This window comes from Eptesicus fuscus, chromosome 7, assembly GCF_027574615.1.
Source record: "Eptesicus fuscus isolate TK198812 chromosome 7, DD_ASM_mEF_20220401, whole genome shotgun sequence".
Classification (NCBI taxonomy): Eukaryota; Metazoa; Chordata; class Mammalia; order Chiroptera; family Vespertilionidae; genus Eptesicus; species Eptesicus fuscus.
The window spans coordinates 86,489,610-86,512,322 of NC_072479.1; the positions used below are offsets into that span (position 1 = coordinate 86,489,610).

At 41.5% G+C, this 22,713-nt stretch overlaps 1 protein-coding gene and 1 pseudogene across 1 annotated transcript; both read left to right on the top strand.

Annotated features, from left to right (window-relative positions):
* Window positions 1-11,066, top strand: LOC129149827 (C-type lectin domain family 4 member C-like). The gene is given in 6 exon segments (XM_054719319.1): window positions 1-111; window positions 614-706; window positions 4,401-4,502; window positions 7,395-7,546; window positions 8,813-8,928; window positions 10,848-11,066. Coding segments are annotated over 6 exon segments (639 nt in total). The 5' UTR covers window positions 1-80; the 3' UTR covers window positions 10,993-11,066.
* On the top strand, window positions 3,266-3,786 carry LOC103285379 (prothymosin alpha-like; annotated as a pseudogene).
* Window positions 11,067-22,713: the final 11,647 nt, after the last annotated feature.

The following is a 22,713-nucleotide window of genomic DNA, read 5'->3' on the forward strand; positions in this document are numbered from 1 at the left end:
GTCTTTGGATAACACCTTCAGTAAGAGAGACCCAAGATCTCCTGGAGCTTTTGAACACGGGGAGCCCTCTGACTCACACAATGGTGCAAGAAGGGCAACCTCAAAATAGAGGTGAGCATTCCTTTACCAATTCCAAGGAGGAAAGAAGTATATGATGAGATTTTGAGTCATCTGGAGAAGAGATAGATAACATACATATTGAAGAGATAAAGTTTGGACTAACATAGTAGATTTTTGAGAAGTTGAAAGAAATAAAAATTCCTCAGAGCTAGAAGTACTTGAAAGAATAAGAAACCAAATATTAATACAGTGGTATGAGAAGTAAAAGACAAAAAAAAAGATGTTTTATGAAATATGGGAAATCAATGGATAAATGTAGTATTTAATAAGAAAGAACAATAAAAGGAAAATTACAATTGGTTGAGGATGAGTTTTGCCTAGCTTGCTTAGGACTTCTGAGTTTCTGGTTATATATTCTGAGGGAATTTTTACACTCTTTTCTTGCTTCAAGTTTAATTACTCTGAAGTCCTTTGGTTTCCTTATGCTCTAACTTTTAGAAACTCTGGCTTCTTGGCCCCTTGGTAATTGCATTTGTCTTGCCTCTTTTGACAGAAAATGAAGTATGGTGGTTTCAAGTGAGGGCCTGGTCTGTTGCTGTGATTTTCATAGCATTCCTCAGTGCTTGCTTTACTGTGAGCCGTGTGGGTAAGTTTTTCACTGAGGTGCCACTTCTCTTGATTCCTTTCCCTTCATGTTTTATAGAGATTTCTTAGGGTGTGTTCGCCTTTCCTCCATTGATATGTTAGCTCTTAGAATGCCATGCTTCGCTTTTCTCAGAAACACACACAAAACAACTTTTAACTTATTTTTATTGAATTTCTTGGGGTGACAGTTAATAAAATCATATAAGTTTCAAGTACACAAGGTAATAAAATACCATCTGCATACTGCATCATGGGCCAAAGTAAAGTCTCTTCCCATCCCCATTTATCCTCTATTGAACCACTTACACCTCTCTTATCCCACTTTTCCTATGGTTATCACCATACTGTTGTCTATGTCTATGTGTTTATATACATATATAAAGCTTTTTGCTTAATCCTTTCATTTTTTTCACCTACACCCTCATCACCTTCCCCCTGATAGCTGTTCTATATATCTATGCTTCTGTTTCTATTTTGTTTGTTAGTTTATTTTGTTCATCAGATTTCACATATAAGTGAGATCATATGGTATTTGTCTTTCTCTGACTTGCTTATTTCACTTAGCATAATAATCTTCAGGTCCTTCATGCTGTCACAATTTTTCTTCCTTTTTACAGCTGAGTTGTGTTCCATTGTGTAAATGTACCTCAGCTTTTTTTTTGTTCACTCATATACTTATGGGCACTTGGGGTGTCTCCAGATCTTGGATATTGTAAATAACACTGCAATAAACATAGGGGTACATATATTCTTTCAAATTATTGTTTTGGGCTTCTTCAGATATATTCCAAGAAGTGGGATCACTGAGTCAAAAGGTAGTTCCTTTTTTAATTTTTTGAAGTAACTCCATACTGTTTTCCACAATGATTATACCAGTCTGCATCCCCACTAACAGTGTACTAGGGTTCCCTTTTCTCCACATTACTGCCAGTGATTGTTGTTTGTTGATTTATAGATTAAAGGCATTCTGACAGACATGAGGTGATATCTCATTGTCATTTTAATCTTCATCTCTCTGATGATCAGTGACATTAAGCATCTTTTCATGTTTATTGGCCATTGTATGTCCTCTTTGGAGAAGGGTCTATTCAGGTCCTTTGCCCATTTTTAAATTGGGTTTTTGGTGTTGAGTTGTATGCATTCTTTATATATTTTGGAAGTTAACTCCTTATCAGATGTATCATTGGAGAATTTATTTTCTCATACAGTGGGATCCCTTTTCATTTTGTTGATGGTTTCGTTTGCTATGGTTTAGAAGCTTTTTAGTTTGTTGTAGTCCCATTTATTTATTTTTTCCTTTGTTTCCCTTGTCCCAGGAGATATGTCAGAAAAAATATTGCTATGTGAGATGTCCAAGATTTTACTACTTATGTTTTCTTCTAGGATTTTTATGGTTTCACAACCTACATTTAACTCTTTTTTTTCAAAAATTACTTTATTGATTAAGGTATCACATATTTGCCCTCAACCTCCCCCCCCCATTCCCATCCCAAACCCCTCCACATGCATGCCCCCACCCCCCTGTTGTCCGTGATCACTGGTAGGCTCATATGCAAGCGCACAAGTCCTTTGGTTGATCTATCTCCCTTATCCCCACCCTCCCCTACCTTCCCTCTGAGGTCTGACAGTCTGATCAATGCTGTTCTTGTTCTTCAGTCTATGTTGTTCATCTTTTCCCCTAGATGAGTGAGCTCATGTGATACTAGGAATACACTTATAGGAACCGAAAATGAGACAAGCAATAATGGTTATGCTGAGAGGCAAATGAATCAGTCTATAGTGAGTTTCTTTCTGGGCCAACAGTTCTTTTGAGTCCCAATTTCTATGTCCAACAGTTCTATATGTGTACATAACAGCAATGATATTTCAGTTCTGGATGGTGGACAAATGGTGGTAATGCAGGTCCGACCCTCTCAGGTTTGGTCCTGGGAAATCTGCAGTGACGCACATCTGCTGACTGCTAGTATGGCAAGGCATCGTCAGCATCTTCCATCTCTGGACTGTTTCTCTTCTGTCTTCATGGCTGGAGTACTCCTGTCAATTCCTCTCTGTTGCAGGAATCCACATGGTCTCGGAGTTGTTTTCTGAAAATATACAAACATATTCTCGACCAAAAGTTAATAAAGGAATCTTTTCTATAAATTTGACTTGGGATCCTTTTTCATTTTTTGCCCGAACAATTTTCCTTTGGCTTGTTTTGACACCATGTATGTTTTACCTGGGTGTCTTGTTGTTAGCATTACAAATGAAAGTTAATTTTCTAAAGTAAAAATTTGCTCAATATGCACACCCTTGACCATAAAGTTAATGTTCATTTAAGATATTTAAAATGTTGCTAAGTGTTTAAAGGTCTCCCTAGGTTTCTATTTACCGCATACGTTTATCTTTAACTACCAGCAGTCAGAAATTTTATAAAATATCAAAATAACCTCCAAACTTGCCTCAGGATTATTAAAATTAAGGAGAAGCCCACTGGCTGCTCCGAAAAGCCATCTTTGCATTGTTCCTGTGGCTTCCTCTCCGCTCGCTGCAACCACCTCCTACGCGCGCCTCCTTCACCGCCACGGACTCCGGCAGCTTCTTCGCCAGAGTCCTTCAACTCTCGCTTTTTTAAAAAAAAAAAAATCCTCTGCATAGGATCACCGGCGTGCCCCACCATGTCAGACACGGCCGTGGACACCAGCTCCGAGAACACCACCAAGGACTTAAAGGAGAAGGAAGGAAGGTGTGGAGGAGGCAGAGAATGGAAGAGATGCACCTGCGAATGGAAATGCTAGTGAGGAAAATGGGGAGCAGGAGGCTGACAATGAGGTAGATGAAGAAGAGGAAGAAGGAGGGGAGGAAGAGGAAGAGGAAGATGATGGTGAGGAAGAGGATGGAGATGAAGATGAGGAGGCTGAGGCAGCTACAGGCAAACGGGCAGCTGAAGATGGTGAGGATGCTGATGTTGACACCAAGAAGGAGACTGATGAAGATGACTAGACAGCAAAAAAAAAGGAAAAGTTAAAGGCCTCCGTGACCTATTCACCCTCCACTTCCCGTCTCAGAATCTAAACGTGGTCACCTTCGAGTAGACTCCCGCCCGCCCGCCCACCCCCAACCGCGGGCAGCGCCACCTGCAGATGACACGCGCTCTTCACCACCCAACCAAAACCACAACGTGAATTTGCAACAGGGGAGAAAAAAAAGAACCAAAACTTCCAAGGCCCGTTTCTTTTTTTCCCTTTTTCTGTCTATGAAATTGCTGTTTATTTATTTATTTATTTTTGGCCTGTTTGATGTATGTGTGAAACAATGTTGTCCACAATAAACGGGAATTTTATTTTGCTGAGTTGTTCTAACAAAACAAAACAAAACAAAATTAAAGAGAAGTAGACAGCCAATTGGTCAACAAATATCTATAGGTCATTACCATGGTCACTGTGCTAGGTGCTTGTGATTCACTGATATAGAAAAGAAACAGAATATCTGTCCTAGAATAGAGTTTAAATTTCAATGAGGGAAGAGCAACTATAAATGTGTAGGCTTATGTAACAAATGAATACAAGCAGCCAGTAATTCAGCACTGCCTTTACTGGGGTTGCATAGAGAGAAGACCGTGATGGTAGTTGGAAATAGCCCACGTGGCCCAGATTGACGGAGTTTAAGCTCTACAGTAAAAGAATGGATGGATACTAATCCTTCTTTCTTCACAGTGAATTTTCATTCTATACATGGCAAAACTGACAAAAGGCTGTCTGAACTACGCACATATAATTCAGGTTTAACCTGCTTCAGTGAAGGAACGAGCATGACAGGTAATTGTTGCAATTATTTTTTTAAAATTGATTTTAGACAGAGGGAGGGAGGGAGGGAGGGAGGGAGGGAGGGAGGAGAGAGTGAGAGTGAGAGAGAGAGAGCGAGAGAGAGAGAGAGAGAGAGAGAGAGAGAGAGAGAAACATCAATGTGAGAAACATTGACTGATTGCCTCCTGCACACTCCCCAACCAGAGATCAAACCCACAACCTGAGTATGTGCCCTAACTGGGAATCAAACTCACAACCTTTTTGTGCACAAGATAACATTCCAATCAACTGAGCCATACTGGCCAGGGCGTGCACTGTAATTCTCAACCAGACTGTCTCTTTTTTCAGAGGTCCGGGGGGATCTCAAGATTGGTTTACTCTAGCTTTTAAAAATAGTCTCAGCTTGGATATATCTCAACTTACATGCTCGTATCAGACTCTAGATTTTCCCTAAAAACAATTCCTTTTCCAGACTTCCATACAAATGCGACCAACATCCACAAAATTTGCTCAAGCAAACTGTGGAAATATTTCATAAAAATTCTGCTTTCAAATTATTCTCACTTTTATCAAATGGAAAAAAAATCTTTTGGTATTTAAGGGTTCTAATTAATAATACTTATTAATGGCCAATTAATACTTTATTACTGGCCAATTTTGATTTTGGGCTATGAGTCAGGATGAGACTGTCCTCACTTTAAAACTGTGTAAATGTACCATAGCTGTTTTATCCACTTTACTGATGGACACTTGAGCTGCTTCCAAATCTTGGCTAATGCTGCAATGAACATAGAGGTGCATATATTCTTTTGCATTAGTGCTTTGGGTTTCTTTGGATAAATCCCAGAAGTGGAGCTGCTGGGTCATGAGGCAGTTCCATTTCTTTCTTGTTTTTTTGTTTGTTTTAATAGTATTTATTGATTGCTATTGTTTTACTTTGTATTTTTTAAATTAAATTTATCGGGGTGATACTAGTCAATAATGTCATATGGGTTTCAAGTGTACATTTCTATGATACATGATTTGTATATTGCATTGTAAACATAATATTTCCATTTTGATTAAAGTTAAAAATTAATTGAAATCCACATGGTATCTTCTCCAATTTATTTCCCACTCAGTTTGACTCAGTTTAAAATCAAAACTCATGTTATTTTATTTTTTAAAATATATTTGTATTGATTTTAGAGAAGAAGGGAGAGGGAGAGAAAAAGCTCTAAACATCAATGTGTAGGCTTATGTAACAAATGAATACAAGCAACCACTGATCAGAGAACCACTGATCAGTTGCCTCCTGCACACCCCACTCTGGGGGATCAAGCCTGCAGCCCAGGCATGTGCATGTGGCCTGATGGAGAACTGAACAGTGACTTCCTGGTTTATAGGTTGATGCTCAACCACTGAACCAGGCCTGACAGGCTCTTACAGGTTTTGTTTTGTTTTAAACATATCTATTAGCATCTAAATACCATTCAAAAGTTTTATCCCACCCCAATCATTTATTTTAAAAACTGCCTGCTTGGGTTAGTTTCTATGTATTAGGTAGATCTGCTATGACTCCAAGTCTTTTTGGGGGGTCTCTAGTGCAGGCCCATGTCAGATTCTGCTTGTGACTGACCTTGAGTAGGTGGTTTGGTGCCAGCAGCGATCCACAGCTTGTGGCTCCCTCTGCTGGGGCTGAGTGCATTTGGAAAGGACCAAGACGTGCACCAAGTTCTGCTTTTCCTAGCCCCAGGCCCAGAAGCAGATCAGGCGGGGGGGGGGGGGGAGGGGTAGGGGGGGGGTGGGGGGGGAGAGGTTTTCCAGTGGGTGGGAGCCATTGTTCCCCTCCCCTCCTCACGCAGGCAAAAGCAATAAAAACAAAATAATGAATGATGAAGGTCTGCCTGAGAAAGATGTCTTTTGTAGTTATGGGGGAATGACTCAACAGAGCCACCAACCCTGGATTCTCCTCACATAGCTCTAGTCCACTCTGCCTTCCCTCTGTCGGAGCCCAAGGTGAGTGGCTGCACATGAAATTTTGTGTGTGGCCCTTTAAGAGGGTATTTCCAGTAGTCACTCCTTGTCTAACAGAAACCCTACTGCTTTTCACAGCCAGATGTTATGTAGGCACCTTTCTCAGTTCTGGTGCTCTGGGCTGGGGAGCCCAGCTTGGGGTTTAGAACCTAGACTTCTCAAGGGGAATCCCGGCAGCTGAGATATCCCTCTGGAACTTCATCCCCTGCCTGTGAGAGCTCGGCCAGCCTTCTAGGGCCTTCATATTTCCTACCAGTCTTGATGGGGGCTCCTCTTTCCATCCTTGGTTATAGGGGTTCTCTCCAGCTAACCTTCAGTTGGTTATTCAGGATGATTTTTCTATATTTTGGTTGTAATTCCAGTTCGGTCCTAGAAGAATGTCAATGTAGCTTCCACATAAACCGACACCATCTTGGAATCCCCGTAATTAAACTTGTTTTATCTATTCCTTTTCTGACATCAATCTGGAAAGGGAAAGTCTTGCCTTGGTGCTGCCTAATGCAGGTAGACGTCATATCCTTGATAGCTGATAAGTGATGACCCCTTGTGACCCCTGGATGAAGATGGGAATTTTGGTTTTCATGCAGCCTCCCTTGGTCTTTAGTTTTAGTAAAATACACACTAAAAGTTACTTTTATTTATTTATTTTAAAATATATTTTATTGATTTTTTACAGAGATGAAGAGATAGGGATAGAGAGAAACATCGATCAGCTGCCTCTTGCACACCCCCTACTGGGGATGTGCCCGCAACCAAGGTACATGCCCTTGACCGGAATCTAACCTGGGACCCTTGAGTCTGCAGGCCGACGCTCTATCCACTGAGCCAAACCGGTTTCGGCTAAAAGTTACTTTTAAAAATATTGAACCTGTGTGATCTTCTCAACAGAGAAATACTGGAGTTGCTGTCCTTGGAATTGGAAGTCCTTTAGTTTGAACTGCTACTTTATTTCTACTGACACCAGAAATTGGCCAGAAAGTAAAAAGAACTGCTTAGGAATGAAGGCTCACTTGCTGGTGATCAACACCAAGGAAGAACAGGTACATTTTGATAGACAATGGAGCCAAAAATTCTGCCTGGGTTTTGTACACCTCTCTTGGAGAAGGAGGAGGTTTTCATTGTCATGAGATATCGGTGCTGTGCAAAAGGCTTTCAATAACACAGGCAGGAAAGGCTACTGAAGCCTTTACATTTCACACCTTTTTTCTATTTCCACAAAACTAACCTCCCCCAACATAAATAAGGACATTTAAATTGTAATATGTGGGGGTTGATGGGACGATGAAAATATTTCAGCCTGATATATCAGTTTATTATTTCAACATGTAAATGTTTTAGGAATTGTTAATTAACAGATGTAATATTAAGTCAAATGGGGAAATGAAGTAAAAGAATCTCTGATGTTGTGAAAGGAAAAAGATTTAATGTGCAAAAGTTTACTCATGTATAACTTTCAAGAATACCCTCTCTTAGTGAAGAAAAGAGGGATAGAGGGTAAGACAGTGGTTCCCAACCTTTGGGTCACAACCCCTTTGGGGATCGAATGATTTTCACAGGGGTTGCCTAAGACCATCAGAAAACACAGATATTTACATTACGATTCATTAACAGTAGCAAAATTAGAGTTATGAAGTAGCAACGAAAATAATTTTATGGTTGGGGGTCACCACAACATGAGGAACTGTATTAAAGGGTTGCGGCATTAGGAAGGTTGAGTGCCACTGATCTAAGATGGGAATTCATTGCAATTATGGATAGAGGTTGCTTCCATGTATATTGAACATTGCTATGCTCTAAATGTGTGTGTCTTCTCCAAATTTACATGCTGACATTCTAACTCCCAAAGGTGATGGTATTAGGAATTGGGGGTTTGGGGAGGTGATCAGGTCATTAGGGTGGAGCCCTCATAAATCAGGTTAGTGTTCTTATTAAAAGAGACCCCAAACAGCTACCTCACCTTCCATCATGTGAGGATACAGCCAGAGGGAGCCAGCTATGACCCAGGCAGAGGGATTGGCCCAATCGTGCTCCTACCCTGACCTGGAATTCCAGCCTCCAGACCTGTGAGAACTGTGTCTGTTGTTTACAAACTACCCTGCCTGTGGTCTTCGGCTGCAGCAGCCTGAGCAGATGAAGACAAACATCAGGCTCACAGGGGATGTCCGTGGTCCTTACTGCACAGCCTCCTGGGCAGGGCCTCCTGGCTCGTCCTGGATCCTCTCCTTTCCTTCTCTCCCGAAGGCCATGAAGAACTCAATTCAACCTGAGTACTCCCAAGGCCAAAATCCTTTTCTTTCTTTCCTCAGGATTTTATCATTGAGAACCTGGATGAAAAGAGTGCTTATTATGTGGGGCTGTCAGACCCAGAGGGGAACAGAGCCTGACAATGGGTTGATCAGACACCATACAATGCAAGTGCCACGTGAGTACAGAATTTGATAAAGGAATCCTGAGTCCTGGATCATCAGGCATTTTTGAGTGTTCAAAGTATCGGGTTTTTTTTTGTTTTGTTTTTTTTTTTTAAATATATTTTATTGATTTTTCACAGAGAGGAAGGGAGAGGGATAGAGAGCTAGAAACATCGATGAGAGAGAGACATCGACCAGCTGCCTCCTGCACACCCCCCACCGGAGGATGTGCCCGCAACCAATGTACATGCCCTTGACCGGAATCGAACCTGGGACCTTCCAGTCCGCAGACCGACGCTCTATCCACTGAGCCAAACCGGTTTCGGCCAAAGTATCGGGTTTTAAAATAAAATAGCTCAGGCTTCTTGGAACTCTTGGCACTAAGTTAAATAATTTTATTTATTATCTCATGAATCATCACAAGAACCCTATGGAGCACAGAATTTTATTTTTTCATTGGAGAGCTGAGGAACTGAGTTTAGAGAGTTTAGATAATTTAGCATATGTTATCTGGCACTGGTGACAATGGTCCTTAAACCCAGGCCGATTTGATGCCAAGGTTTGTATGTTTTATTTTTAAATCCCACCTTCCTGCTTAAGTATGTTTCCGTTGATTTCTGAGAGAGGAAGGGAGAGGGAGAGAGGGACAGAAACCTCAATGATGAGAGAGAATCATAGGTTGGTTGCCTCCCGCACATCCCCAATGGCAACCTAGCCCACAACCCAGGCATGTGCCCTGATTGGGAATCAAACTGTTACCTGGTTCATGGGTCGATGCTCAACTGCTGAACCACAACAGTTGGGTCAAAATCTGTGTTTTTGACCACACATTTGCATCTCTAAATAAACACATAGTCATGCTAATTAAATCATAACCAATTGTTAATATTTATTATTTCTCATAAAGCAAGTGAATGAAATTCTGGTAGTTTTACATATCCCATATTTGTGTAGGTCTTTTAAAACTCTTAAGTACTTTAGTACATTATATTTTTTAAAATTTATTTTTATATTTTTGTTAATACTCACCTGAGGATATTTTTCCATTAATTTTTAGAGAGAGTGGGAAGGAGAGGGGGAGACAGTGAGAGAGAAACATCGATGTGAGAGATATGTATTGGTTGCCTCCTGCACACGCTTGATCCTGCACTGAGCCAAACCGGCCAGGGCAGTACATTCCTATTTTTTTTTTTTTTTCAAACACATTCCACTGATTTTTTACAGAGAGGAAGAGAGAGAGTTAGAAACATCGATGAGAGAGAAACATAGATCAGCTGCCTCCGGCACACCCCATGCTGGGCACGTGCCCGCAACCAAGGTACATGCCCTTGACCGGAATCGAACCTGGGACCCTTGAGTCCTCAGGCTGACGCTCCACCCACTGAGCCAAACCGGTTTCGGCTACATTCCTATTTTTGATCCTTATATCAACTGCAGGAAATATATAGGGATCTTATTCTATTCTTTATTTTTTTAGATATGTAACAAAGAAATTAAGTAACATGTCCAAGATAACTGGCATAAGAGCAGATTCGTAGATTTTAACTATTTCTTTAGACTCCAAAGCAGTCAGTTAAAAAAAGGAACAAATTACATTAAGACTTAGGACCAGAGTAAAATGTCATCATTTAAGGAGGCCTATGGCTGACAGTCCCCTAGAACAGGGCATGGACAAATAGAAGGGCCTCTGGGATATCTGCTGGGAAGGTGTTTAATTCAGTAAGATGACACCATATTGGATGGTGTGTAGGCACAGTTTTCAAGGGAAATGCCAAAGTCACAGATGGGGAAAGAAACAACAACTGCCTAATAAGTGGAAAAGAAATGATTAGGCACTTCTGCTTTGACTTCTGCACAGTTTAACCCCAGCCTCCTACCTCAGTCTTTAACCCTTCTCACTATTTGAAGACACAACCATATTTTCCCCTTTCAGGTTCTGGCGTCCAGGCGAATCCAGTAATCCTTTGGAGCATTGTGTTATGCTGAATAAACCTCCACGAAGCTCGTGGGGCTGGAATGATGTTACTTGTAAGGAACGTCACAGGTCAATTTGCAGGATGATGAAGATCTACTTATGAGCGGGAAATTCTCCATGAACATGCGGTTGAATTAGTAGCCACCAATAAAGAGTTACATACTTTGCTTTTTAGAATTCATGTGTAAGCTTGTGTAAGTGATCTCCAGAGAATTTTCCGGTAGGCTGTCACCTATTCAACTTATATAAAAAACTGTACATGTTAATTCGTGTATTCATTCACACAGTGAACACCTGTGGAGCATTTTATAGTATACTGTATACTGGAGAGCCTATTTGCAGACAAATGGAGGGAGCATGAGCCTCCTCCCCCAATTTGTGTCAAAATGTTAAGGGTTTATCAGGTGTGGGAAAAGTCCAGCCCACAGGCCATATAAGGCCCCCTAAATCATTTGGTCTGGCCCTGCTGACGCATAAAGGGGTGAGTTAATTAAATGTTTGACCAAATACAGCAAGCTTATTGTTAAGTTGATAATTTAGTATGGTCCAAGAATCCTACTTAATAAAAGAGTAATATGCAAATTGACCGCACCTTTGCTACACCCATAAGCCATGCCCACCAGCCAAACAGGAGCAAATATGCAAATAAACCTTATCCAAATGGCTGCAGCCACAGAGAGCAGGAGGGAGGCTTGGGTTTCCCCGTCAACAGAGGAAGACAAGCTTTCCGCCTGCCCTTGCCGGCCTAGGCCTCCACTCAAGGCTACCAAGTTTCAATTATAGAAGGTAAACAAATCCAAACAGAAATGGCGGCAGCCACTGAGCTGGAAAGAGCGGAAGGCAAGGGTTGCCCCCGGCAATGGAGGAAGCTAAGCTTCTGCAGCCCTGTCCAGCCCAGGCCTCCGCTTAAGGCTACAAAGTTTCAATTATATTAGATACATAAGTCCCAACAGAAATGGCTGCATCCACTGAGCGAGCAGAAGGCTTGTCTCTGCTCCAGGCTGCAAAGTTTCAATTGTAGAAGGTAAATAAATTCCAGATACCAAGGCCTCCACTTGGGTCACCAGGGGGTGTGGCTGGCCTGCAAGCCACCATAGGCCCCTCGCTCAGGCCGCCCCATGCCCTAAGGGAACCCCCACCCTGATCCAGGACACCCTTCAGGGCAAACCAGCCTGCCCCCACCTGTGCACCAGGCTTCTATCCTATCTAATAAAAGAGTAATATGCAGATTGACATCACTCCAACACACAATATGGCTGCCCCCATTTGGTCAAAGTTCCTGCCCCCATGTGGACACAAGATGGCCACCACAAGACGGCCAGCAGGGAAGGGCAGTAGGGAGACACCAGGCCTGCAAGGGAGGGCAGTTGAGAGGGACCAGGCCTGCAAGGGAGGGCAGTTGGAGGCGATCAACCCTGCAGGGGAAGGCAGTTAGGGGTGACAAGGCCGGCAGAGGAGGGAAGTTGGGGGCAAACAGGCTGGCAGGGGAGCAGTTAGACATCAATCAGGCTGGCAGTGGAGTGGTTAGGGGGTGATCAGGCTGGCAGGCAGAAGCGGTTAGGGGCAATCAGGAAGGCAGGCAGGCGAGCAGTTGGGAGCCAGCTGTCCTGGATTGTGAGAGGGATGTCCGACTGCCCGGGATCTGGCCTAAACGGGCAGTTGGCCATCCCTCGAGGGGTCCCAGATTGGATAGGGTGCAGGCTGGGCTGAGGGACACGCCCCCCCATGCACGAATTTCATGCACCGGGCCTCTAGTGATGTTATAAATATCCAAATGTCTGTTGGCAGAAAAATGGTCCCCACCCCTGAGTTAGATACTGATATAATATGATGTGGCTCCTCCATTTACCTAAATTTATCTATTTACCAGAGGCCAGATGCACAAAATTCGTGCAAGGGGCTCGGCCCTCACAGCCCTGGCTGCCTCGGCCCTCATAGCCCCCAGCTACCTTGGCCCTTGTAGCCCTGGCTTCATCCAGAAGGTCATCCGGAGGGGTGTTCCACCATCAGGTCTAATTAGTATATTAATTCTTTACTATATAGGATGGGCTGCTCAAAAGGAAAACAGTACCAACCATTCCATTCCATTTCTCTCAGACAGATTCATTATTTTCACTAAAAGCATATTACATATCATTTGGAATATAGTGCACACCAATGGAGGATAAGTTTCAGCCTTGGCCCAGTAGGCTCTTCTGCTTCTTCACATTCTCTGTTTGGACTTGAACTGTCATTTAATAGCAGAGTGCAGGCACAGCATAACCAGAGATTGAGCACAGGATATTCAGAATTAGAGAATTAGAAGTCATTACTGGTGTAAAAACGGAGCCACTTTAAAATGGAGTCAGAGCTGCCACCCCATTGAAACTGCCTTGCAGGTCTTACTTCTCAAATCTTTGGAATATTAAAACTTGCAAAATAACCTTTGGACTGGGCCTAAAACAGCACTGTATCTCAAACAACTCTTTACAACAATAACAACAACACAACCTAAAACAGCAACAAAGAAAGCTGATATAATGACTCCTGACTGAAAATTAAAGAAATTCTTTAGAATTAGCATCACTATGTTAGTCTGTCTGCACCTATAGCAATCCCTTGCTTCTATCCATACATTTGTTCCTATTACTTTCTCAAATACCCCTTGACATAAACTCCTACTAAGAACATGAAGTGTCTTCCTGAATCCATCAGTGCTTCCAGAATAGCCTTTGGATCCTAAATAAATGCTTTTTGCTTCTCACTTTGACCGTTTATTTTTAGGTTAACACTGATGAGTTGACATAGGTTTGTATTCATTAGGTTTTCTGGTACTTTTTTCTTTAAGTTTTATAATTTCCATGTATGGATTGCCACTCAAAATGACTCCTGGCATATTTGTGTCCCCCTTTTTACTAAAGTTCTTACACATTATTTTCTTTCTAAAACAATATAAAATATATAATATTTACAATAAGGCCTGCAATTCATTCTTTATTATGGTAGTTATAATTAATCATGATAAAGCTGATTTTCTCTATGACTATCTCCATGTGGCCTATAATTTTCTTGATTTAACAGTATAGTTAATTATATTTACCACTCATTGCTTGCCTATATCTCAATTAAGTTATGTTTTAAAATTCCTTATTGTTTAAAGTATTACGTGTGTCTCCTTTCCCCCCATTGACATATCCCCAGCCGTTCCCCCCCTCCAGCCCATGCCCTCAACCCCCTACTGTCTGTGTCCATTGGTTATGCTTATATGCATATATACAAGTCCTTCGGTTGATCTCTTACCCTGCCCCCCATCTCCTACCTTCCCTCTGAGATTGGTCAGTCTGTTCGATGCTTCTGAGTCCCTGGACCTATTTTTGTTCATCAGATTATGTTGTTCATTATATTCCACAAATGAGTGAGATCATGTAATATTTATCTTTTTTCCAACTGGCTTATTTCACTTATCATAATGTTCTCCAGGTCCATCCATGCTATTGCAAATGGTAAGAGTTCCTTCTTTTTTACAGCAGCATAGTGTTCCATTGTGTAGATGTACCATAGTTTTCTAATCCACTCATCTGCTGATGGGCACTTAGGTTGTTTCCAAATCTTAGCTATTGTAAGTTGTGCTGCTATGAACACAGGGGTGCATATATCCTTTCTGATTGGTGTTTCTGTTTTCTTGGGATATATTCCTAGAAGTGGGATTACTGGGTCAAATGGGAGTTCCATTTTTAATTTTTTGAGGATACACCATACTGTTCTCCACAGTGGCTGCACCAGTCTGCATTCCCACCAGCAGTGTAAGAGGGTTTCTTTTTTTCCGCATCCTTTCCAGCACTTGTCATTTGTTGATTTGTTGATGATAACCATTCTGATAGGTGTGAGATGGTACCTCATTGTTGTTTTGATTTGTATCTCTCAGATGATTAGTGACTTTGAGCATGTTTTCATACGTCTCTTGGCCTTCTGTATGTCCTCTTTTAAAAAGTGTCTGTTTAGGTCCTTTGCCCATTTTTTGATTGGATTGTTTATCTCCCTTTTGTTAAGTTGTATGAGTTCCCTATAAATTTTGGAGATTAAACACTTATCAGAGATAACATTGGCAAATGTGTTCTACCATGCAGTGGGCTTTCTTGTTGTTTTGTTGATGGTTTCTCTTGCTGTGCAGAAGCTTTTTATTTTGATGTAGTCCCATTTGTTTATTTTCTCCTTAGTTTCCATTGTCCTAGGAGTGGTGTCAGTAAAGATATTGCTACGACAAATGCCTGCTATTTTGCTGCCTATGGATTCTTCTATGATTTTTATGGTTTCCCATCTTACGTTTAAGTCCTGTATCCATTTTAAGTTTATTTTTGTGTCTAGTGTAAGTTGGTGGTCTAGTTTCGTTTTTTTCATGTATCTGACCAATTTTCCCAACCATTTATTGAAGATAGTGTCTTGCCTCCCTTGTATACTCTTCCCTCCTTTCTCAAATATATATATTTATTCTTAAATATATTTTATCGATTTTTTATAGAGAGGAATAGAGAAGGATAGAAAACTAGAAACATCGATGAGAGAGAAACATTGATCAGCTGCCTCCTGCACACCCCCTACTGGGGATGTGCCCACAACTGAGGTACATGCCTTGACTGGAATCGAACCTGGGACCCTTCAGTTCGCAGGCTATGCTCAATCCACTGAGCCAAACCTGCCAGGGCTCCTTTGTCAAATATTAAGTGAACATAATGGCTTGTGTCAATTTCTGGGTTCTCTGTTCTCTTCCATTGGTCTATATGTCCGTTCTAGTGCCAGTACCAGGCAGTTTTGAGGACAGTGGCTTTGTAGTATAGCTTGATATCTGGCATTGTGATCCCTCCAACTTTGTTCTTGTTTCTCAATGTTGTTGCAGCTAATCAGGTTGTTTTTATTTATTTTTTAATTCCAGATGAATTTTTGGAGAGTTTGTTCTAGGTCTTTGAAGTATGCCATTGGTATTTTAATGGGGATTTCATTGAACCTATAGATTGCCTTGGGTAGTATGGACATTTTAATGATGTTGATTCTACCAATCCATGAACACTGTATATTCTTCCATTTGTTTATGTCTTTCTCTATCTCTTATTTCATGGTCCTGTAATTTTCAGAGTACAGGTCCTTTACCTCCTTGATTAAATTTATTCCTAGGTATCTTTATTTTTTTGTTGCAATGGTAAATGGTATATATATAGTTTTTTAAGTTTATCTTCCTATGAGTTCATTATCCTATATAATAAAACCCTAATATGCAAATCGACCTAATGGCAGAACAACCGGCGGAATGACCAGTCGCTATGATGCACACTGGCCACCAGGGGGCAGATGCTCAATGCAGGAGCTGTCCCCAGCCCACAGACCCTGACCAGCAGCGGTGGGTGAAGACAGGGCTGGTGAGTGGGCGGGCGCCAGGCTAGCCAAAGTGGATGCGAGGCCCCCAGATAACCCCGCAAGTCACCCTACATAGGGAGGCGATCAGTGGTGGTGGTGGTGGTGGGGGGCAGGTCCGATGAGCAGGCAGCACAGGCCAAGGCGGGTGCAAGCGGGGAGCCCAATGACACCGCTGGTTGCTCCACAGATTGGCCCTGATCACCAGCCAGGAACCCTACCCATGCATGAATTTCATGCACCAGGCCTCTAGTTGATGTATAAAAAAGCCATAGATTTCTGGGAGTTAATTTTGTATTCTACTACATTGCCAAATTCATTTATTAATTCTAGTAGTTTTTTGATGGAGTCTTTAGGGTTTTCTATGTACAATATCATGTCATCTGCGAATAATGACAATTTTACTTCTTTCCAATTTGGATGCCTTTTATTTCTTCTTCTTGTCTGATCACTATGGCTAGCACTTCCAGTACTATGTTGAACAGGAGTGGTAAAAGTGGGCATCTCTGTCTTGTACCTGTTCTTAGGGGAAATGATTTTAGTTTTTGCACATTGAGTATGATGTTGGCTGTAGGTTTATCATATAAGGCTTTTATTATGTTGAGGTATAATCCCTAAATTCCCACTTTGTTGAGAGTTTTTATCAGAAAAGGGTGTTGGATTTTGTCAAATGCCTTTTCTGTATCAATTGATATGATTATGTGATTTTTGTCTCTCAATTTTTTTTATATTGATTTGTGAATATTGTACCAGCCTTGCATCCCTGGAATAAATCCCACTGGTCATGGTGTGTGATCTTTCTAATGTAAAACTGGATCTGATTTGCTAGAATTTTGTTGAGGATTTTAGCATCATGAGGGATATTGGCCTCTAATTCTCTTTCTTTGTAGTGTCCTTATCTGGTTTTGGGATTAGGGTGATGCTGGCTTCATAGAAAGAGCTTGGAAGTATGCCTTCCTGTTGAATTTTTTGGAATAGTCTGAGAAGGATAGGTTTTAGTTCTTCCTTGAATGTTTGGTAAAACTTCCCTGTGAAGCTGTCTGGCCCTGGGCTTTTGTTTGCTGGAAGTTTTTTGATGGCTGCTTCAATTTCTTCCTTAGTTATTGGTCTGTTAAGATTTTTTGATTCTTCATGGTTGAGTTTTGGAAGGTCGTATTTTTCTAGGAATATGTCCATTTCCTCTAGGTTTAGTTTGTTGGAATAGAGTTGTTCATAGTGGTGGTTTTGTTGTTGTTGTTGTTTGTTTGTTTGACAATACTTTGTATTTCTGTGGGGTTTGTTGTTATTTCACCTCTTTCATTTCTGATTTTGTTTATTTGAGTCCTCCCTCTTTGCTTCTTGGTGAGGCTGCCTAGAGCTTCATCAATCTTGTTTATCCTTTCAAAGATCTTTTGTGTTGATTTTTTGGTCTCTATGTCATTTATTTCTGCTCTGATCTTTATTATCTCTTTCATTCTGCTCACTCTGGGCTTTTCTGTTGAACTCTCCCTTGATAGCTTTCAGAAGTTTTTTTTTAAATGTATTTAGGTGCTTCTGTATTGGGTGCATATATGTTTACCAGAGTTATAGCCTCTTGTTGTATCGATTCCTTTAGTATTATGAGTGGCCTTCGTTATCTTTTGTTATGGCCTTCACTTTGAGGTCTATTTTATCAGATATAAGTATTTCTACCCAAGTTTTTTTTTTTTTTTTTTTTTTCATTTCCACTTGCCTGAAATATATTTTTCCATCCCTTCACTTTCAGTCTGTGTGAGTCTCTTTTTCTGAGGTGGGTCTCTTGTGGACAGCATATACATGGGCCATGTTTTCTTATCCATTCAGCCACTTGATGTCTTTCGATTGGAGCATTTAGGCCATTGATGTTTAAAATTATTGATAGATATTTGTTTGTAACCATTTTTATTTTTTGTGCCTGTGTTCCTTCTTCCCCTTGTCCCCCCTTCTTTTTACAACAGTCCCTTTAGCATTTCTTTTTTTTTTTAAATATATTTAATTGATTTTTTACAGAGAGGAAGGGAGAGGGATAGAGAGTGAGAAACATCGATCAGCTGCCTCTTGCACACCCCCTACCGGGGATGTGCCCGCAACCAAGGTACGTGCCCTTGACCGGAATCGAACCTGGGACCCTTCAGTCCGCAGGCCGACGCTCTATCCACTGAGCCAAACCGGTTTTGGCTCCCTTTAGCATTTCTTACATTGCTGGTTTGGTATTGATAAATTCCCTTAGCCTTTTTTTTTTTGGTCTGTGAAGCTCCTGATTTTCCCTTTAATTTTGAATGATAGCCTTGCTGGATAGAGTATTCTTGGATTCAGTCCCTTGCTTTGCATTACTTTGTATACTTTATTCCATTCCCTTCTGGTCTGATGTGTTTTTGTTGAGAAATCATTTGTTAATCTAATGGGAGACCCTTTGTAGGTAACTCTCTGCCTCTCTCTTGTAGCCCTTAAGATTCTTTCTTTGTCATTAATGTTTGCCATTGTAATTATGATGTGTCCTGGGGTTGGTCTTTTAGGGTTCAACTTGTTTGGGACTCTTCTGTGATTGTGTGACTTTTTTCTTCCCCATATCAGGGAAGTTTTCTGTCATTATTTCTTTATATAAGGTCTCTAATTTTTGCTGCTCTTCTTGTCCTTCTGGAACCCCTATTATGCTTATGTTACTTAATTTCATGTTGTCCCAAAGCTCCCTTATGCTCTCCTCCTGCTTTCTAATTTTTTTCTCCAGTTTCTGTTCAGATTGGGCTTGTTTCTCTACCCTATCTTCTAGCTCACTAATTCGGTCCTCCACTTCTCTTAGTCTACTGTTGAAACCTTCCATCGTGTGTTTTACTGTAGCTATATCACTTTTGAGTTCTTGATTCTTACATAGGTAGGTGATTTTCTCGTCCATCTGGTTTATGAACTGTATGACCATTATTCTTAATTATTTTTCTGACATATTGCATGTCTTTGCTTCATTTAGTTCCCTTTTTTGGGTGATTCCCCCTTTTCTTTCATTTGGGGGTTGCTTTTTGGTCTTCCCATTTTTGCTGTCACTGAAGGTTCCAATTGCCAAGTTGCACAGGGCCTGAGCTCTGACTGCGGGCTTGGCGGGAGTATAGTGCACCCCAACAGTCAGGGGCGGGTTTGGGAGACTGAGAGATGTGCGGCCACCACAGTCTAGCAGGAAACATGTGCACTGACAGTCAGGGGCCAGCTTGGGTGCCTAGGAGGCACAGCCGGCAGAAGCCCCAGATGCTGACAGTCAGGGTTGGCTCTGGTGCCCAAGAGATGTGGCTGGTGGGAGCCGTGCATGCAGAGAGTCAAGAGTCAGCTGGGGTGCTCAGGAGGTGTGGCCTGTGGGAGCCATGTGCAGTAACAGTCAGGGGTTGCTTGGGATACATGGGACCTAGGACACCACGGTGGGTAGGTGGGAGGGAAATGCTCTCTGGGACTCAGAAGCCTGAGGCTAGGGTGGCTTGAGTCTTGGTGTCTGTGGGTCTGTAGCTGTGGTAGCAGGTCTTTGTCCAGAGTGGCTATAGCGTCTCGGTTTTCATCTGAGGCCAAGTTGGGTGATGGTGAGGCTGGGCTCTTAGTCATAGTGGAGTGTGGTTTTTGTGCCAGCATCACTGCTGGGGAGTGCTTGCAGCGGTAGCAGGAGCTCCCCACCTATGAGAGCCCAGTCTGCCAGCCCTGGAAAGTCTTGCAGGATCTAACACACACACATCCACACACACACACACACCCACACATCCACACACTCCCCTTTCACTCCCTCACTCTCTCACACTCTCTTCCTTACTATTGTCCTGCTGACTGCCATCTTTCTACCTCCTGACTGGTGTTTCTTATTTCTTGGGATATATTCCTAGAAGTGGGATTATCAGGTCAAATGAAAGTTACATTTTTAATTTTTTGAGGAAACTCCATATTTCTACAGGTTTCTACAGTGGCTACACTAGTTTGCATTCCCACCAGTAGTGCATGAGGGTTCCTTTTCATCCACAGCCTTGACAGCACTTGTCGTTTGTTGATTTATTGATGATAGCCAATCTGACAGGTGTGAGATGGTACCTCATTGTCATTTTGTTTTGCATCTCTCAGATGATTAGTGACTTTGAGCATGTTTTCATATGTCTCTTGACCTTCTGCATGTCCTCTTTCAAAAATTATCTATTTAGGTCCTTTGCCCATTTTTTGATTGAATTGTTTCTCTTTCCTTTTGTTAAGTTGTATGAGTTCCCTATAAATTTTGGAGATTAAGCCCTTAACGGATCTAACATTGGCAAATATGTCCTCCCATGCAGTGGGTTCTTTTGTTGTTTTGTTGATGGTTTCTTTTGCTGTGCAGAAGCTTTTTATTTTGATGTAGTCCCATTAGTTTATTTTCTCCTTAGTTCACATTGCCCTAGGAGTGGTGTCAGTAAAGATATTGCTACAACATATGTCTGATATTTTGCTGCCAATGAATTCTTTTAAGATTTCTATGGTTTCCCATCTTACGTTTAAGTCCTTTATCCATTTTGAGTTTATTTTTGTGTCTGGTGTAAGTTGGTGGTCTAGTTTCATTTTTTTTTTTTAATGTGTCTGTTCAATTTTCCCAACACCAATATTGAAGAGACTGTCTTGCCTCCATTGTATACTCTTGCGTCGTTTGTCAAATGAGTTATTTTTATACTGGCCTGATTTTATACATTATACGTAGAATTTACCAGTTTACCTCCCAGAAAACAACTTCCATGGCAATTCTGGGGAAATTTTATTTACCATGAGCTTTTTCCCATTATTATTCCAGTAATATGGGGATGGAATGTAGGGAGGGCAAATAAAAAGCAATTATTTTCCTAAATGCTTTTTATTGTCGGAGTAGAAGGTATGCTTGACCTGAAATGAAGTGGAGGATGATAATATAATTCAGTGCTGGAACTTTTCTCCTTCCTCCATGTTATATTGTATGAACATGGTTAAAAATGTATTTTCTTTAATTTTCCCTAGAACACTATTAAGTTAAGATTGTGTGTAATAGCTTTTATGTAAGATTTGTGTTAAAGTGTGACATTTAAGTTAAGAAGAATTTAGCTGAGTCCCAATAAATCAACAGAATTTTGAAAGATAGGAAAATAGTTTATAGACAATAAGTTTTGGGGTGGTTTGTTATTTACCAATATATAACTGAGACACCTTGAAATATATTGCAGTTTTGAACTAAAATTCTGTGAAACAATGAAACACATTTATATATTTACACTGCTGCCTCTAAAAAGATTAGTAACATTTTAATACTGAGAGTAGATTAATTGTACTATCCTATCTAATAAAAGAGTAATATGCAAATTGACCATCACTCTAACACACAAGATGGCTGCCCCCATGTGGACACAAGATGGCCACAACAAGATGGCCAGCAGGGGAGGGCAGTTGGGAGGGACCAGGCCTGCAAGGGAGGGCAGTTGTGGGTGATCAGGCCAGCAGGGAAGGGCAGTTGGGAGCGACCAGGCCTGCAAGGGAGGGCAGTTATGGATGACCAGGCCTTCAGGGGAGGGCAGTTAGGAGTGACCAGGCCTGCAGGGGGGGGCAGTTAGGGGCAATCAGGCTGGCAGAGGAGCAGTTAGGCATCAATCAGGCTGGAAGGGGAGTAGTTAGGGTGTGATCAGGCTGTCAGGCAGAAGCAGTTAGGGGTAATCAGGAAGGCAGGCAGGTGAGCAGTTGGAAGCCAGCAGTCCTGGATTGTGAGAGGGATGTCCCAATAGGATTGGGCCTAAAACGGGCAGTTGGACATCCTTCGAGGGGTCCCAGATTGGAGAAGGTGCAGGCTGGGCTGAGGGACCCCTCCCCTCCCCCCGTGCACAAATTTTGTGCACCGGGCCTCTAGTCAATAAATAAAATGCAATATTAAAGTGTTCAGTTTTTTTCTTTAAAAACAGCCTTCTAATGAAGTTACTTCTTTTTTTTGAAAATAAATTGTTGTTCAGATTATTACAGGTGTTCCTCTTTTATTTTTCCCCCATAGCTCCCCTCCACCTGATTCCCCACTGTCTTCATCCATAGGTTTAAGATTTTTGTCCAATCTCTTCCCGCACCCCCCAGACCCCTTTCCCCCCTGAGAATTGTCAGTCCACTCCCTTTCTATGTCCTTGTTTCCATTATCTTCACCAGTCCATTCTGTTCTTCAGACTTTTTATTCACTTGATTTTTAGATTCACTTGTTGGTAGGTATGTATTTGATGTCTTTTTGTTGTTCATAATTTTTATCTTTACATTTTTCTTCTTCCTCTTCTTCTTAAAGAATACCCTTCAGCATTTCATGTAATTCTTGTTTGGTGGTGATGAACTCCTTTAGCTTTTTCTTGTCTGTGAAGCTCTTTATCTGACCTTCAATTCTGAATGATAGCTTTGCTGGGTAGAGTAATCTTGGTTGTAGGTTCTTGCTGTCGATCACTTTGAATATTTCTTGCCACTC